Source organism: Mustela nigripes, chromosome 15, assembly GCF_022355385.1.
Source record: "Mustela nigripes isolate SB6536 chromosome 15, MUSNIG.SB6536, whole genome shotgun sequence".
In the NCBI taxonomy this organism is placed as follows: Eukaryota; Metazoa; Chordata; class Mammalia; order Carnivora; family Mustelidae; genus Mustela; species Mustela nigripes.
In genome coordinates, this window is record NC_081571.1 from 12,921,694 (window position 1) to 12,939,297 (window position 17,604).

The 17,604-nt window shown below is 42.4% G+C and overlaps 1 protein-coding gene across 3 annotated transcripts in view; it reads left to right on the top strand.

Annotated features, from left to right (window-relative positions):
• Window positions 1–17,604, top strand: part of B3GLCT (beta 3-glucosyltransferase) — a 115,169-nt gene that overhangs the window by 14,758 nt on the left and 82,807 nt on the right. For all 3 annotated transcript variants that reach the window (XM_059377804.1, XM_059377802.1, XM_059377803.1), the window contains exons 3-4: window positions 9,202–9,241; window positions 14,834–14,943. In XM_059377804.1, the coding sequence (XP_059233787.1) occupies window positions 9,202–9,241; window positions 14,834–14,943 (150 nt within the window). The remainder of the gene's footprint in view (window positions 1–9,201; window positions 9,242–14,833; window positions 14,944–17,604) is intronic.

The following is a 17,604-nucleotide window of genomic DNA, read 5'->3' on the forward strand; positions in this document are numbered from 1 at the left end:
TCAAATTTCATTTTAAGAAAAAGTATTTTGAAATGGAGTTAGATGTTTTAGAAGTCTGGCTTGGAGACCGTAGTTTTGTCTAGTCTGACCACATCTAAACTTGGGCTTCATTTTCCCAGTCTGAGAAAGGAGTCTTATACTATGTCCCTGGGGTCACAAGAGCCTGACTATCCCTCTCCCTGAAGGTGGCACTATGTGAGTCCCCAAGGGTGACTGCCAGGCTCCTTGCATGGTCGGACCCAGGAACCGAGACCTGAGGGACCAATGAAGACAGGACAACTCTTATCCAAATCACAGAGCTGCTGCTTTTTTTTCATCATCAATTGCATTCAGGAACTTTGCTTAAAGTTTACCATATAGGCTTTGCATTAGATGAATTTAGCAGATGAGAAAGAGAAACAGTATTTTTTTTTTTTAAAGAGAAACCATATTTTAAAAATATAAATTGTCTATATCATATTAGTTAAGGCTCAGTTGACTTGATTTTTTATCCCACAATTAGTGTAAAAGCATTTTTAAAAAGGATGTTTCTTTTGTCAACAGAGTATTATCTGTTCTAACTGTGCTGTGCGTTTCCTATACAGGAACAATAATAATGATTTCCTTTGGTTTTAAGATCCTTTATGGTTATGGTTAATAAAATATTCTCAGACATTTAATTAACTTGATCTTCTCAATGATCCTGTTATTACTAAGCAAAACAGATATTCCCATGTATAAGCACACCTTGGGGATAGTGTGGTTTTGGTTCCAGACTGCTGCAATTAAGTGAAAACCATAAGAAGGTGAATACTGCATTAAAGCAGGTCAAATGAATTTTTTTTTTTTTTTTGGTTTTTAGTGCATAACCAAAGTTGTGTTTACACTGTATTGTTGTCTGTTAAGTGTGTAATAGCATTATGTTTAAAACATATACCTGAATTTAAAAGTACTTTACTGCTAAAAGAAAAAAAAATGCTGCCCATCACTTGTGCTTTTAGCAAGTTGTAGTCTTTTTGCTGGTAGAGGGTCTTGCCTCACTGACTGATCAGGGTGGTGTTGCTGAATGCTGGGGTGGCTGTGGCAATTTCTTAAAATAAGACAACAATAAAGTTTGCCCCATTGGTTGACTCTTCCTTTCATGAATGATTTCTCTGTAGTGGCTGATGCTGTTTGATAGCATTTTACCCAGAGTAGAACTTCTTTCAAAACTGGAGTCAGTCCTCTCAAACCCTGCTGTTGCTTTATCTACCAAGTTGATGTAATATTCTAAGTCCACTGTTGTCATTTCAACAATCTTCACAGTATCTCCACCAGGAATAGTTTCCATCTCAAGAAACTACTTTATTTATCTATGAGGAGCAGCTCCTTATCTGTTCAAGTTTGATCATGAGGTGGACCCATCTTCAGGCTCCATTTCTTTCTTTCCTTATTTTTTTTTTAAATTGAAGTAGAGTTGACATACAATGATACATTAGTTTTAAGCATACAACATTGTGATTAGGCAAGTCTATAATTCTGCTATGTTCCCCACAAATGTAGCTCCCATCTGTCACCATACAACACTATTACAACACCATTGACTGTACTCCCTGTGTGGGACATTTCATCCCCATGACTTATGTATTCCATAGCTGGAAACCTATACCTCTCTACCCCCTTCATCTGTTTTGCCCATACCACCATCCCCCTACCCCCAGTTCTATTTCTAGTTCTAGTCCTCTTGCTGTTTCCACCACAAATGCAGTTAGTCACTGCCACTGCTGAAGTCTTAAATCTTTCAAAGTAATCCATGAGGGTTGGAATCAACTTCTTTCAAACTCCTGTGAATGTGGATATTTTGACCTCTTCCCATGAGTCATGAATGTTCTCAATGGTATAATAGATTAGTGAATCCTTTCCAGAAGGTTTTCAACTTTCTTTGCCTGGATCCATCAGAGAATCACCATGAGATCATTCATCTCATGAAACATGTTTCTTTTTCTTTATTTATTTTGAGTTTTCAAGAATTTTAATTACAGTGTAGTTAATATATAGTGTTACATTGTTTCAGGTATACAATGTAGCAGTTCAACAATATTACTCAGTGCTCAGTGTACTTTTTTCTTTCTTTCTTTCTTTTTTTTTAAATATTTTATTTGAGAGGGCCCTAGGATTTTTGGAATGGTCAGTTAGCATTGGTCACCAGCTGTGTTATCCCCCTAACGTGAGAGTCCTTTGAAGCTGTGAAGCCAGGCATTGATTTCTCCTCTCTAGCTCTGAAAGTCCTCAATGGCATCTTCCAGTAGAAGGCTGTCTTGTCTACACTAGAAACCTGCTGTGGTGTGTAGCCGCTTTCATCACTATCGTAGCTGGACCTTCTGGGAGAACTTGCCGCAGCTTCTCCCCCAGCCCTTGCTGCTTCACCTTGTACCTTCTGTTACGGAGCTGGTTCTTTCCTTCAACCTCATGGACCAACCTTTGCAGCTTCAGACTTCTCTCTGCAGCTTCCTCACCTCTCTCAGCCCTCCCAGAATCACAGAGACCTAGGGCCTTGCTCGGGCTGGGCTTTGGCTTAAGGGAATACTGGGGCTGGTTTGCTCTCCCCAGACCACTCGACCTTTCTCCGTATCAGCAGAAAGGCTGTTTTGCTTTCTTATTTGTGTGTTCACTGAAGCGGCACTTTTAATTTCCTCTAAAAACTTTTTCTTCACATTCACAACTTGGCTAATGTTTGGTGCAAGAGACCTAACTTTCAGCCTATCTAAGCTTTCAACATGCCTTCCTCGCTAAGCTTAACCGTTTTTAGTTTTTGATTTAAAGTGAGAGATGTGCAACTCTTGCTTTTACTTAAACACTTAGAGGCCACTGTAGGGTTACTAATTGACCTAATTTCAGTATTGTTGTGTCTTGGAATAGGGAGCCCAGAGAAGAGGGAGAGAGATGGGGGAACAGCCAGTTAGTGGAACAGTCAGAACACAGACACCTTTGTCATTGAAGTTTGCCATCTTTTATGGGTGCAGCTCGTGGCACCCCAGAGCAATTATAATAGTGAATCAAAGATAGCTGATTACAGATTATCATAACAAATGTAATCATAATGAAAAAATTTGAAATATTGTGAGAATCACCAAAATGTGACACAGAGACACAAAGTGAGCAAATGCTGTTGGAGGAAAAGGCACTGATAGACTTGCTGAATGCAGGGTTGTCACAGACCTTCGATTAGTAAAAAACACGGTATCTGCAAAGCATGATAAAGCAAAGCACAATAAAACGAGGCATGCCTGTACAGCAGAGAAAACTTAGCCGCTAAGAAGTTACGTGATTTGACTGAGGTTACTGGCAGTTAAAAGGCACCTGGGTGGCTCACTTGGTTAAGCAACTGCCTTTGGCTTGGGTCATGATCTGGGGAGTCCTGGAATGGAGCCAGGTATGGAGTTGGGGGCCTCCCTGCTCCACAGGGAATCTACTTCTCCCTCTCCCTCTGCCCATTCCCCCTGCTCCTGTGCTCTCTCTCATTCTGTGCTCTCTCTCTCTCAAATAAATAAATAAAATCTTAAAAAAAAATAAAAAGTGAAGTCAGAATCTCAATTTCCTGAATCCTTGAATTTTTCATACTGTAATTTTATATAGCTGTGTGCATTGTAATATGTGTGTGTATGTGTATGTGTGTTTGACAATAATAAAGCTCATTTGTAATGAATTTGAAGTGCTACCTAAGGGATAGTAATAGGGAATTAATTTGAATACAAATGAATTGAATTAATACAATTCATTTTGTATAATGAATTGAAAATTACAGCCTATACTTTCAAGCATAGGTTCTAACTCACATTCTCGAATAGGGTAATATATATGTATCTGTCTTCTGAAATATATAAATATAAATAGAAACAAGGTGAGTCTTACATCTTCATGTCATTTTTCACACAAAGGTATTAAAATCCTTGAAAAATATCCCATTTGTGCTTAGGCCACGGAGCCAAAAAAGCCGTTGATCCCTTGAGGAGAGGTAGTAATAAAATGTCTACTGTGGACCATACCCGAGACTGGGAGCTGGAGAAGAATTCATTTGCAAGGTCACCCTAAGTCTGTAGATGAACCTGGACATGGGAGTTAAGGCTCTTACCAACAACCACGTTAACTTGGGATTATCATTAGTTGATCACCCTTGGCAGAACTGATCAGGACCTGCCCCACCAGCTTGCTCAGAAGCAGCTGCCTTCCTTCCCCCTCAGCTCACTGCTTGCTTTATTCAGGGGTGGCAGAGTTGGGGGGCGCTTTCTGGAATGCAGGCGGCCCTGCTTAGGGCTGGGGGCCTGCCCCACACATCAGGGCCTCTGGTGGCTTCACGTCTGAATTCTGGGTGCTCGCCCTATTGTATCTCCTGGGGCCTGACCTCTGGGCCTAGGCTCCTCTTCTAGGTTCCTGGACTAGAACCAGGTTTCTGATCTAGTGCAGTTTTCAGGGGAGCCTGCCCACCTAGCCTCGTGCTCCAGGCCACAGCACCCCCTCAGCTCTGGTGCCCCCCTCAGCCGTGGCCACATATCTGCCTCAACCTGTAGTCTTGCCCAGATTTACCCCCTGTGTTAACTTATGATATTGTATCCTGTGTGATGTAGGGGTAGAGTTGGACACTGTGGTTCATGTCCCTCCTCCAACACTGATAGGCTGTGGGACTTACTGACCCTTTCTGCTTCAGCTTCCTCATGTAGGAGATGGGGTAATAGGACCTATATCAAAGAGCTGTTTTGAAGATTGTGTGTGTGTGTGTGTGTCCACCACTTAAAAGAGTGACGGACCCTATTTATTTATTATGTTAGTCACCATTATTATGTTAGTCACTAACATTTATTATGTTAGTCATCATTAGTTTTTGGTGTAGTGTTCCATGATTCATTGTTTGCATATAACACCCAGTGCTCTTGTAATACGTGCCCTCCTTAATAGCCATCATTGGGCTCAACCATTTCCCCCAACCCCCTCCCCTCTAAAACTGTGTTTCTCAGGGTCCACTGTCTCTCACAAATAGTCTCCCCCTCTGGTTTCATTTTTCCTTTCCTTCTTCTAATGTCTTCCATGCTATTCCTTATGTTCCACACATAAGTGAAACTGTGTGATAATGGACTTTATCTGCTTGACTTATTTCACTTAGCATAATCTCCTCCAGTCCCATCGATGTTGATGCCAAAGTTGGGTGTTTATCTTTTCCACTGGCTCAGTAATATTCCATTGTATATACAGACCACATCTTTTTTTTTTTTTTTTTAATAAGATTTTATTTGACAGAAATCACAAGTAGGCAGAGAGGCAGGCAGAGAGAAAGGAAGGGAAGCAGGCTCTCTGCTGAGCAGAGAGCCTGACTCTGGGCTCGATCCCAGGACCCTGGGATCATGACCTGAGCTAAAGACAGAGGCTTTAACTCAGTGAGCCACCCAGGCACCCTGGACCACATCTTCTTCACCCTTTCGTCTGTTGAAGGGCATCTCGGCTCTTTCTACAGTTTGGCTATTTGTGGACATTACTGCTATGAACATTGGGGTGCACATGGCCCTTCTTTTCACTACGTCTGTATCTTTGGGATAAGTACCCCATAGTGCAGTTGCATGGTCATAGGGTAGCTCTATTTTTAATTTTTTGAGGAAACTCCACGCTGTTTTCCAAAGTAGCTGCACCAACTTGCATTCCCACCAACAGTGTAAGAGTGTTCCCCTTTCTCCACATCCTCTCCAACACATGTTGTCTCTTGTCTTGTTAATTTTGGCCATTCTAATTGGTGTAAGGTGGTATCTCAGTGTGGTTTTGATTTGAATTTCCCTGATGGCTAATGATGATGAAAATTTTTTTCATGTGTCTGTTAGCCATTTGTATGTCTTCTTTGGAGAAGTGTCTGTTCATGTCCTTTGCCCATTTTTTGACTTGATTCTTTGTTTTTTGGGTGTTGAGTTTAAGAAGTTCTTTATGGATCTTGGGCATCAACCCTTTTTCTGTAGAGTCATTTGCTAGTATCTTCTCCCATTCCATGGGTTGCCTTTCTGTTTTGTTGACTGTTTCCTTTGCTGTCCAGACCCTATTTAAATGTGTACCTGATATGACAGCAAGAGATACCTTATACAGCCTTTCAGATGGAACATTAAGTCAAAATAAAAACAGGAACCATTGACCTTACCACTTTTGTCCATTAAATTTCTTTTATGGTGTTAGTTGACTTCATATGAAGTAGATGTTCATGATGATAAAGATTAATAGTTAACAACTAGTGAGCATTTTCTTTGGGCAGATGATATGCTCAACGTTATATTACCTAATGAAGTTATCACAATGACCCTGTAATGTAGGTCTTGTAATTATTCTTCTTGTTTACAGATGAGAAACTGAGGCCTGAACTAGTAAGTGGTAGGGGCAAAATTAAAACAAAGGACCAGCTTTTAGCTGAGTCCACTGATGAACACATTCTGACCAATTCACTTCATTCAACATCTAGGGGATGGCAGTTGTTTGCAAGTGGGTACAAGATGCCATTTTACTTCTCTTCTTAGAAGATTTCCTATGAGATTCTTTGGAGGATGTTTTATCTTTTCATGAAGGCTTTGTAAATGAGGCAGTACACATGTGGATTGCACATGTTCATATCTATCGTGTCTTCACAAATAAAACCTACACCAAAGGGTGACTTGGATTTGTCTCTTCCCAGCCAGGGTAGGAGCTGCCTGTGGGGTAGATACATTAGTAAGAAACTGCTTTCCTATCTGAATAGCAATTCAGTTGACTTACAAAACTTTAACAGTGAGCTCATTTTGACTGATACTGATAGTCAGTGTAAGAAACATGTGGCAGCAGAGATAATAAAACGAACCACGTGTTTCTTCTTAGGAAGAGCTAAGCCTTTTCACGAGGAAAGCTGGAGACAGAATTTTAAATGTCCTGTCAATTCGTTCATTTAGTCTAATTTTCTTTCTCAAAGGGGAAATTGCTCAAGACCGTTTTCGTTCCATTCAGTTCATTTAATGCGGTCGTTCTGGGATGTTTTATTTTTACAGTTTACAAATCGAGCCATTCGAAATGGTTAATCATTTCCGAGCTATTGTTTTCAGCCAGTTGGAACCGCAAAGCTTAATAACAAATGGAAAGATGTGTAATTTTGGTTGATTTTCTTTGGTTTCACAAAGAGATGTGGTAGGACGTCCAGTTGGTTTCCAGCTTAAGGTAGTCAGGAAACACTGAGTTCAGGGGTTTTTTTTGGTTTTGGTTTTGTTTTGTTTTAAATATTTCAGCTTATGGCTACAGGTGATTTTTGTTGTGGGTGTCACTTGGAGCTCACTCTTAAGCGTGCTTTCTTCTGGTACATGTTTTCCGGAGAATATGCCTCTGGAAGACAGGGCATGCATTATCCCACGGGTGGAAAAAAAGGAACATGGGGAAGAACTCAGAAGACCTGGATTTTCATCCTGGTTCTGTGGCTAGAATGACTGTTGGACTTCCAGCAAATCCTTTACCTGTTCTGAGCCTCCATTTTCTCATTTGTAAAGTGGAGTGTTGGGTTGGATCATCTCTCTCTCTCTCTCTTTTAAAATTATGATAAAATACACATAACATAAAATTTACCATCGTAAACAGTTCTAAGGGTACAGATCAGCAGTAGTAAGGATATTCCTACTCTCCTGCAGACAATCTCCAGGACTCTTTCCATCTCACAAAACTAAAAATGTCCCCAGTAAACAGCTCTCTGTTCCCCGTCCCTGGTCCCTGGTAACCACCCTTCTACTTTCCATTTCTATGAATCAGACAACACTGTCAGTGGAATTGTACAGTATTTGCCTTTTTGTGTCTGGCTGATTGCATTTAGCGTCATGTCCTCAAGGTACCTTGGCGTAGCATGTGCCACAATGTCCTTCCTTATTAAAGCTGAATAGTATTCCACTGTGTGTATACACAGTATTTTCTTTACCCACGCCAATGCTGTTTGTAAATCTAAACTTGGAAATTTTCTACCATCCTCATCTACTGGCCAAAGCTGTGGCCTTGAAAGGAGCGGGCAGCTTGATCAAGGGATGGGCAGCAGGTTAGGGGTGAATGCTGATTGGCATTTCTGGTTCTGAGGCCAGCGCTGCTTCCCCGAGGGCAGGCTGTGCTCCTGACCAGCGGTGGCGTTCAGAGCATGGGAGATGCAGTGATTCCATATGTGCTAACTTACAATGATGACCCAGCTTTGGTTTAGCACAGTTAGGAAGCAGCGCAGCATTCCAGTATTTTTTAGTGGGCTTTTCCGAAAAGTCCGTGTTTTATCAGGACTAAGTGTCACTTGGTCCCGAGGCATAACAAAGTGGTACCCAACCATGGGGTTCTCCTCCACTCAGTGGTATTTCTATTCTTGAGACAAAGATAATTGCAGGAAATGCTGCAGAAGATAGACACTGTCCTGTGTTTCCCTCTCCGCCCTCCCTCTCTTTTGTCACGGCCCCTTTGGCATTCCGAGACTCCTTCTTTTTCTGGCTGTATCTTGGCTTTTAAGCTGTTCCCAGTTTTGTTGGTAAAGGCTCACCAGTGCATTTCTCCTTGCAGTCTGTGAAGAAAATTGAAGGATATTTGCCACTATCCAATTGTTATAATTATAGTGAATGGCAGTTGAAAGCAGAAAAGGGCAATTAGAGAGAAAATTCCTTCCTTGTCTGCCAGAGAAGACTGTGAACATGGCAGAGGTAGCTGCTGACACTTTGCTCTTTGTCAGAGAAATTGTTTACGAGCCCCTCCCCCGGTCCACCTAGGCTCAGGATCAGGATTAGGACCAGGTGTTTCTGTGCACACGTCTGGATTTCTGTGTCCAGAGCTCTAAAGCTCTGAAAGGCCCCTTCTGTGCTCACGAACTGCTGGCTGATTGCCTTCTTGGGTCCCGCTGAGGCCCCCAGTGCTGCTCCTCGGATGGAAGAGAATGTGGTGGTGATGTTCTAGATGCTGGTATGTCCGAGCCCACAAGGTGATAAATCCCATAGTTAGTGGGGCTCATCATCGTGAACCACGCGCTGGCAGCGTTGAGACTGCCTCTGTTTTGTGGGCCGTGCTATGGGATTCGCGGGATTTTTAAATGAACTCTCCCCAGAACATTATGAACCAGTTAAGCCTTAGCAATCCTCTTTGCCGTCTTGCCCCAAATGTTACTGTGTACCGTGCTTATTTTTTTGGTGTTTTGCTAGCCTTGTGATGTGGGGAGATTTATCTTTTTCTCTTTTATCCAAAATACAGAATTTGGAGAAAAGTGGTGTCTCAAGGACAAGTGACATAGGTAAGTAATGATTTTTTTTTTTAACTTATGAGTATGTACCCAGGTATATTTCTTGTAAATTATATTTCAGTGAAATGAATTCTCTTCCTGATTTTCTTTATAAGGTCAGTACTGCTGTGCAAATGTTCTGTCTTGGGCCTGGGCCCACATCTACCCTCACGCAGACCCGAGGAGAACACTTTTCGCATCCACAGAGTGACATGTGATTTGTACTGGGAACAACAGCCATTATGTTAGATTGAATTCCCTTGACCCTTGTTTACTGAGTTTCCAGTAAGGGTGGAGGATTGGGCCAGGTGAACACTGAGGGGGCGATGGGGACAGTAAGACAGAGTCTCTGTCATCCGAGGCCCACACTTCGTGGAAGAGAAGGACTCCCCTCGGCCTGGGGCCCGATTTTCCACTTGCTGACTTGCAGACACTGCTTTCCCCACGGGTCAGCTTACCCACCACACGCCAAACCCGTCCTGAGAACGCTGGTGCAGAAGCAGCTACTCGCATTGTTATGGACACCCCTGCCGCCGTCACGGCCCCTGTGTACCCTTACTTGTCCCCCACTTCAGTGTACTGTGAGCATCTTCAGAAATGTGACCATGATGTCACAGTTGTCGTTGCTGCTTTCTGGCATTGTGAGAAATAGGTCCCCGAATGGTGACAAGAGGACAGAGAAGACCGACATCTATGTGAACTTTGTCGATGTTGGTGGTCCCAGGGTAGGCCGTGGGGACCGAGGTAGACTCTGGACAGGAGAGAAAGGGCACACTTTCCTTTCTAGGTCTTTCTTTCACAGGCCTGGGCTCTGCAGAGTCGGGAAGGCAGGAGAGGAGCCCTGGGTGGCCTGTGCTGGGGTCCCGGGCATGCATGCCGTCAGCTCTGAGACTGGCATATTGAAGGAGCCTCGTTAGTTCAGTGCTTTCTCTTCTATATGTTATGACACCCTGGATGACTAGCCACTTCTCCCTTTGTGGAGATGTTCTTCCTGCTGCCAACACTTGTGGGTTTGGGCATTTGTTTTTGTATTTATTTTATGAAATTTGATGAGGCTCCTGGGGCTCCTTATAGAACATGATTATTATTTTTTATTTTTAGGGTTGGGAGGGTAGGGGGGAAGGGAGAGAGAGAATCTTAAGCAGGCTCATGTCAGCACGGAGCCTGATGTGGGGCTCGATCTCATGACCCTGAGGGATCATGACCTGAGCGAAAATCAAGAGTGGGACGCTTAACTGACGGAGCCACCCAGGTGCCCTGAAAATCTGAAGATGGTTGTTAAATGAACTAATGTCACTAGTCTAGGATATGGGCTTGAAAGAACCAAGGGGAAGTTACCTGGGTAAGTAAATCAGCACTCCTGCGATTACAAATGGCAAATCTAGTGATAGGTGCTTTGGTATCGGCCTATCCAAAAAGACCTCGGGGCCTTATTTGCCACAGTGTCAACCTGAGTCTGCAGGCTTGGGGGCGTTGGGGGGTGGACTGCAAAAGCAGCCCCCCAGGAGAATCAGAGTCTCTCCACACTCAGGGTGAGGTGGCCTTTTTCCTGTTTCGGCTCACTGCCTGGTCAGGAGATGCATGGGTGACAGTTACTCTCACCAAGTGGAATACAACTGGAGTGGCTCTTCATGCATGTGTGTGTGTGCGTATTTATCCCTCAGCCTAAACTCCTGAGTCCGCTTGCTGTTCGGCTTTTATCAGAAGAGCTGCACGCTGATTGCTCATCAGAGAGACAGCGGCAGGATGGAGTCTGTGTTTCTACATTACCTCTGTCCCCGAGGGATTAGTGCTTAGTAGACTAATTTCTTATCAGAGAAATAGACTAATTTCTATTAGTCTATTTAGTCTATTAGTCTAAATAGAGAACCTTTGATTTCTTTTTCCTTCAAAGAATTACTATTTCTCCTTCAGGGGTCTTTTCTAGGGACCTTCTTGGTTCCATCACCTTTCCTTAATGCTCTGCGGCTTACCATTGGCCTCAGACCCACACAGGTTCTTTCCCGGTCTTGAGTGATTTATCTTCCTCTTGTGGCCCATCGTGCCCTTCATTGTCGTCAGGCACTCGGTGTACGACCCCTTTATTCCTCTTTCGCCTCATCACCAGTAACTGCCCGATTTGCACCCTATTTCTCAGCCATTCCCAGCTGTTACCGTTTTCAGGGCCCTAATTCCACATGCTCTCCCAGACGTCACCGCCCTCTCTGTTGAGAAGCTTCTCCCACCTCTTCTGTGGCATCCCCAGGACATAGGATCCTCATCACTTTCTGTGGAGGCCCCACTCTGTGGGGTCCTGGATGGCTCCATGGCCCTTCCCATGTTTGAAAGCTATTACTCTAAAGATGCACTCTTAGTGTGCACTTAAATCCTTCATGGTCTGATCTGGCTGAGGTAGCCTCCTCCTCTAGCTTCATCGCTGACTGTTCCCTTCATCTTTTTCTCTCAAGTACCTGACAGACTCCCCGGTCACCAACTCCTGATGCTGCAGAGAGAAGGCAGGCTGTGGGCTCTGTGATAACCCTGCTTCCTTCTCCGCCTCTGATCTGCCACCCTCTCTGCCTGGGTCTGCAGAAAATTGCAGCATTTTAAAGGAAAGGCAGGAAATGCCCCTTTCCAGAAGGTCTGCTTGCACTTGCTCTCCCCCCTCCCCCACCCCGTGCTCCCGTAGTTCCCCACTTGGCTCTGTACTGTAATGGCTGTCTTATTACCTTGGCTCGGGCTCGCTATTGCTGGGACTGTGCTTCCCTCTCTCAGCACGCCAGAACCTTGCCCTCAGTACAGACTTAGGCACATTTGCTGGATGAGTGCCCAGAGCACGTGTGATCAAGGATAAGAAGGAAGGTGGTTTCCTAGTAGCAGAAAAAACAAACACAACCCACAGCATGTGACTCAGGTGCAAGCAAAGGAGAAGGATTCACTTTTTTCTTCTTGCAAACCCTCTTTCCCATGTGAAAGGACTGTTGTCTTTGTGGGAGCAGTGGGAATTTTGCTGATCTGGTAGAAGAAAAGGCAGGAGTTGATTACTGCAGTATTAACCTTTTGACAGATGGATTTGCTCTTTTAAAAATCCTCTTATGAATTATTTTGAACATAGGGGAAGCCACAAAGAGTGATACAATGAACATCCATGTATCTACCAACTAGTTTAAGAAATAAAACATTCCTGATGTAGCGGGAGCCTTATAATGTGGTCTTGATTTGGTGTTCTCATGTAATCTTTTATATTTTCTGATCACATGTGATATATCCATCTTATATATATTTGTGCATATCTTTTCACAAACCTTTGATTTATATGGTTATTCCTTTGAAGCTTGCTTTTGTTTTTCAGTCTGTAGGATTCACCTATAATATCCATCTGGGATGATGCCTCAAGTACCTGTTCATTTTCATTGCTGCATAGTATTCTAGTTGGCTTATCTTATTAGTGGGTATTGGAGTTGCTTCAAATTTTTTCCTTTTACACAACCCTGCTGTGAGCACTCTTATTCTATATCCTTGTTTATGCATATGCAAGTTTCTCAAGGATGATTAGTAGGAGTGGAGTTTCTGGGTTGTTGGGAATGTGCATCTTCAGCTTTTTTTTGCAAAATTTTGCAAAAATTTTTCTCTGAAGTTTATCTCATTTTTAACAAAAGTAAGTCTTTATAACTCCTCTTTTGATATATCACTTACATTAATGTTTCAATACAGTAGAACAAATACTACATTTCAGTTGAAACATGAGATACTTGTACAAGTCTTATCTGTATGTCCTACTTATAAAGCCAAGAAGCTGATTTGAAATAGAGGTAGGTATGTGGAATGTTCATATTTATATAAACCCCCAAAGGAAAAGAATTAGGTCATATTCAATAGCTTGTTGAACATTTCCCTTTAAATTTTTTATTGAGTTTTAACCAAAGAGCATTTGGGGTTATTTTTAGGATCTAGATGGCTCACTGTGGAGCTATTTGCTGTATGAATATTTGAGTGATTGAATAAATGAATGGAACTATAGAACTGAACATGAAAACAATAAAATATATGGGATAAAATTAAAACCAAATTATGTCTCTGAGTCGAGGTGTTAAAAGGAAAGGCACATGGTGGGGGGGTTGGTCCCCATATTTATTGCTATAAGGTGACTGGAGGCTACAATTTATGTGAGGTCTGCCTTTTGCCAACGCCCCTTTCTGGGCACAGGGCAGTGACCCTAGGGCTGTTTTTATCCGTTGCCTTATTGCAAACTCAGAACCTAATGTGCTTCTCCGTTGTGGGACCAAGCAACCATCTTTGCTGGCAAGACCTCCAATTGTCTTCCCTGGTCAGGTGGGCCTAACATTCAAGGGTTTGCTCTGTGCTCGTCATTGCAAGAAAACTGGCCACCCTGAAGCGAGAGTCTAGGGGGCTGGCAAACACTGCCAGTGTTGTTGTAGATTGGCTTGTATGCCACACTTCTTGTGAGGCTCCTGTGGAATAGTGGCTGTTTTCCTGGAGATAACATGTAATTCTGGCCAGGAGCCCTGTGAAGTAGAGTAGAGATTATGGAGTTATTTATTTGCAAGCTCTCGTGACCTGATGGGACAGAAGTCGTCACTGTTGATTGTCACCTTAAAGACCCATCCAAAACATTTTTGAAGTGGTGTTATTAGTTTGCTAGGTTTGCTGAAACAAAATGCCACAAATTGTGTGGCTTAAAAATGGAAATGCAGGGACGCCTGGGTGGCTCAGTTGGTTAAGCAGCTGCCTTCGGCTCAGGTCATGATCCCAGCGTCCTGGGATCGAGTCCCACATCGGGCTCCTTGCTCAGCAGGGAGCCTGCTTCTCCCTCTGCCTCTGCCTGCCATTCTGTCTGCCTGTGCTCGCTCTCTCCCCCTCTCTCTCTGATAAATAAATAAAATCTTAAAAAAAAAAAAATGGAAATGCATCTCACAGTTCTGAAGGGGGGATGTCTGAGCCCAAGGTGTGGGCAGGGTTGGTTTCTTCTGAGGCCTTTCTCTGTGACTTGTAGAAGGCTGTCTTCTCGCAGGGGCTTCATATCATCTTCCCTCTGTGTATCTGCGTCCAGATTTCCTCTTTGTGTAAGGACACCAAATATACTGGCTTAGGTCCCCCACCAACAACCACACTTTAACTTGAGTGCCTCTTTGTAAAGACTCGGTTCCAAGTAAGGTCACATTCGGAGGTCCTGGAGGGTTGGACTTGAACCTGTGGTGTTTGAGGGATGCCCTTCAACCCATAACAAGCCACGGTGCAAGGTAGGGTTATGTGTGACTCATTAGAAGGCTAGTGGCAAGCAAGATTTTCAGCTACCGGGGAAGCTAGTGTTGTCGACGTTTTCCTACTTTCTCACATTTACCAGTTGTGCTTTCGACAGACGCAGGAGCAGGTGCACATTTGTTACTGCAGATTTGATGGAGTACAGTGAGCTTATTTGCTAACTTCTAGGAAGGATGTTTCAGAGATCAGTTCAAAAAGAGATTTTTGTCGCTATGATTACATTTAAATGGATTTTTTTATGGCCCGAAGGCTTGCCTTGCAGCTTTTCTTTTTTAAACTTGCTTTTAAGTTTATTTCAGTTGTTGAAAAATAAATACCTGAAATCTTTTTTTTTGGTTCTAGATTTAAAAGGAATTGTATTTGTCATCCAGAGTCAAAGTAATTCTTTTCATGCAAAGAGAGCAGAACAGTTAAAAAAAAGCATCTTAAAACAAGCGGCAAACCTTACACAGGTATGTAGTGATGGCTGGGATGTCTGCTAGTTACTTGTTTGTTGTTGCTTTCATTTTTTCCAGAGTACTCCATATGTAGAGAATCCATTTTATTTAGATAGGAGTAACTCTCTGACTTGTTTTGTTTATTTAATATCAACTTGTTTAAAATGTTCTTATTAATTCTGGATGCTCAAAGTCTCACTTTCTAAGTTCTTATTTTTTTAAATTTAAGAGACTTGCATAATTGTGTAGGACTATTGTGGTTTTGTCATAAAGTGTGATAAAAAGAAGTGGAAGGAATAACATTATAAAAGCAGGGCTTAAAATAGCAGGGATAATTAATATTCAAAATTTTAGTACCAGGTTCTTAGGCAATTTTCATGTTGAAATAACATTTTCATTAACCTTAGTGTTTCCTCCATGAGTCTCTTAATCTGTTTTTTAATTGGATATCATTAATTGAACTTTTGGGTTGATTTGTAATGCAATATCCAAGAAGGATTATGGAGAGAAAGATCGACACATGCAGGTACATATTTTAATAATGTTTAAAATAGGCATGAACTGAATCTAAAGCTGCTATGAATAATGCTGGAGGTTTGGGTAAAGGAAGATCTACCTTCTTGTCTTGCTATAGAGGTGCTTTCTTTAGCGGAGCAAAAAACATTCCGCCAACCCTGCTCACTACACTGCCTTGCTGTGGCCTTCAAGACACACATGCTTGTCTATAGATGAAGGCCATCCCGCAGCTCTGTTGGCAAGAACTCTTTGACAGGAGATGTGTGTCTCTGATGGATTGCTTTCTTTCTGTTGTTGGGTACTGGGAAATAAAGGATTGTAAATAGCCATGGACAAATTAGCCTTAATGGTATTCAAGGCTGAGATAGTGCTGAGCATAAGGTTTAGTTGTGCTTAACCTTTAAATGCTTTACCTATAAAATTCATCCAACCTCCCAGCATCCTTATAAGGACAGGTCCTTGCCTCCCCTCCTTGGAGCGTCACAGCTTCTCAAGGGAAAGGAAAGACTAGCATGCTAGAGACAGATTGTTTTTTGGTAATTGGAGATAGACGCCGGTGATGAGTTTAAAATACTTCTTTGTTTGGTTATGCTGAGTGAAATAAGTCAAGCGGAGAGAGTCAATTATCATATGGTTTCACTTATTTGCGGAGCATAACAAATAGCATGGAGGACAAGGGGAGATGGAGAGGAGAAGGGAGTTGGGGTAAATTGGAAGGGGAGGTGAACCATGAGAGACTATGGACTCTGAAAAACAATCTGAGGGGTTTGAAGCGGCAGGGGGGTGGGAGGTTGGGGGAACCAGGTGGTGGGTATTAGAGAGGGCACGGATTGCATGGAGCACTGGGTGTGGTGCAAAAACAAGGAATACTGTTATGCTGAAAATTAAAAAAAAAAGAATAGAGACATTATAATATTTTTCTGATATTAAAGTCATTGAAAGAATTAAAAAAAAAATACTTCTTTGTTTGGAAACCCAACTTTGGAGATTTCCTTCTACTAAACCTTATCTGATTTCGTCAGAGAGACAGACATGAAGCAACCTTGACTGGATGGCTTTGTTCCATTTGCTCTCCTAAAGCACTAGTGGAGTGGCCAAATGAAGGCCAAGGCAGAGAGGATGGGGAATGTGTAGCCTGAATAATCCTTCAGTTGGGTTCAGGCAGGCATTAATGGAATTTAGTTCAATTAGGCCTTGGCAGTTGCCTTGGATTGCATAATCAGTAATGACACCAGGACAGACTTACGCATCACTTACTCATATGAGTTAAGAGCTTGTGTATCTTTATGTAATCATGTGTCCTTGTTCTCAGAAATACCTTCCCTCTCACAGAGGGAATCATGTCTTTTAGATTATGTATCTTCCCCATTTAATCCAGCTTGTTCTGCTTTTTCTTCCTCCTGAGCACCTTAAACAGAATGGGTATTCAGCCTATGGCAGTGGAATTGAATCAAGAGGAAATTGAACAAATTAAAATGAAAATTTGGTTTAGGTAAATTATTTTCTCTATTTAAAATTTTGTGGTTAATTCTTAAATTGATAATGGTGGACCCCTCTCATACCTCTCTCATAAAATAGCTATTTTACTTCTTCCAGTGAAACAACAGAATGTGGAGAAAAGAGTTGTATAAAAAGATTGAGTGTGAGTTGCTTCTAGGAAAATAGGATCTCTTGAATAAGTGAATCTTCGAGAGACACTATGGAGAAGAAGAAGAAAATTCACTTGACTACATTAATGCAGACAACATAGCAAATGAGTTAAGGAAGGTGGGGGTTTACTTCCACTCACAAATAGTCCCATGGGTGTGTGGCCGGAGATTGGCAGCTCTGTGCCAGAATCCTTCTGTTTTGTTACTTTACCATCGGCTAGAGTGTCTTGTCCTCATTGGCATGGTTGGAACTACCACAACATTGGCATTCTTGTGTATGCAGGACAACCACTTTCCTTTTAAGGTTTGGTCCCTGAAGTGGTATATGTCTTTTCTTTCATTTCTCCCTACATCCCACTGTCATGTGGGCACATGTAGGCTGCGAAAGGTAATCTTTAGTTGGGTGGCCTTTGGATCCAGTCAAAATGCAAGGAGTTCTAATCTCTGGAAGGAGGAAGGTGATTATAATCACTAAAAGGAAGAAGAGACAAATGGACATCACTGCTAAAGT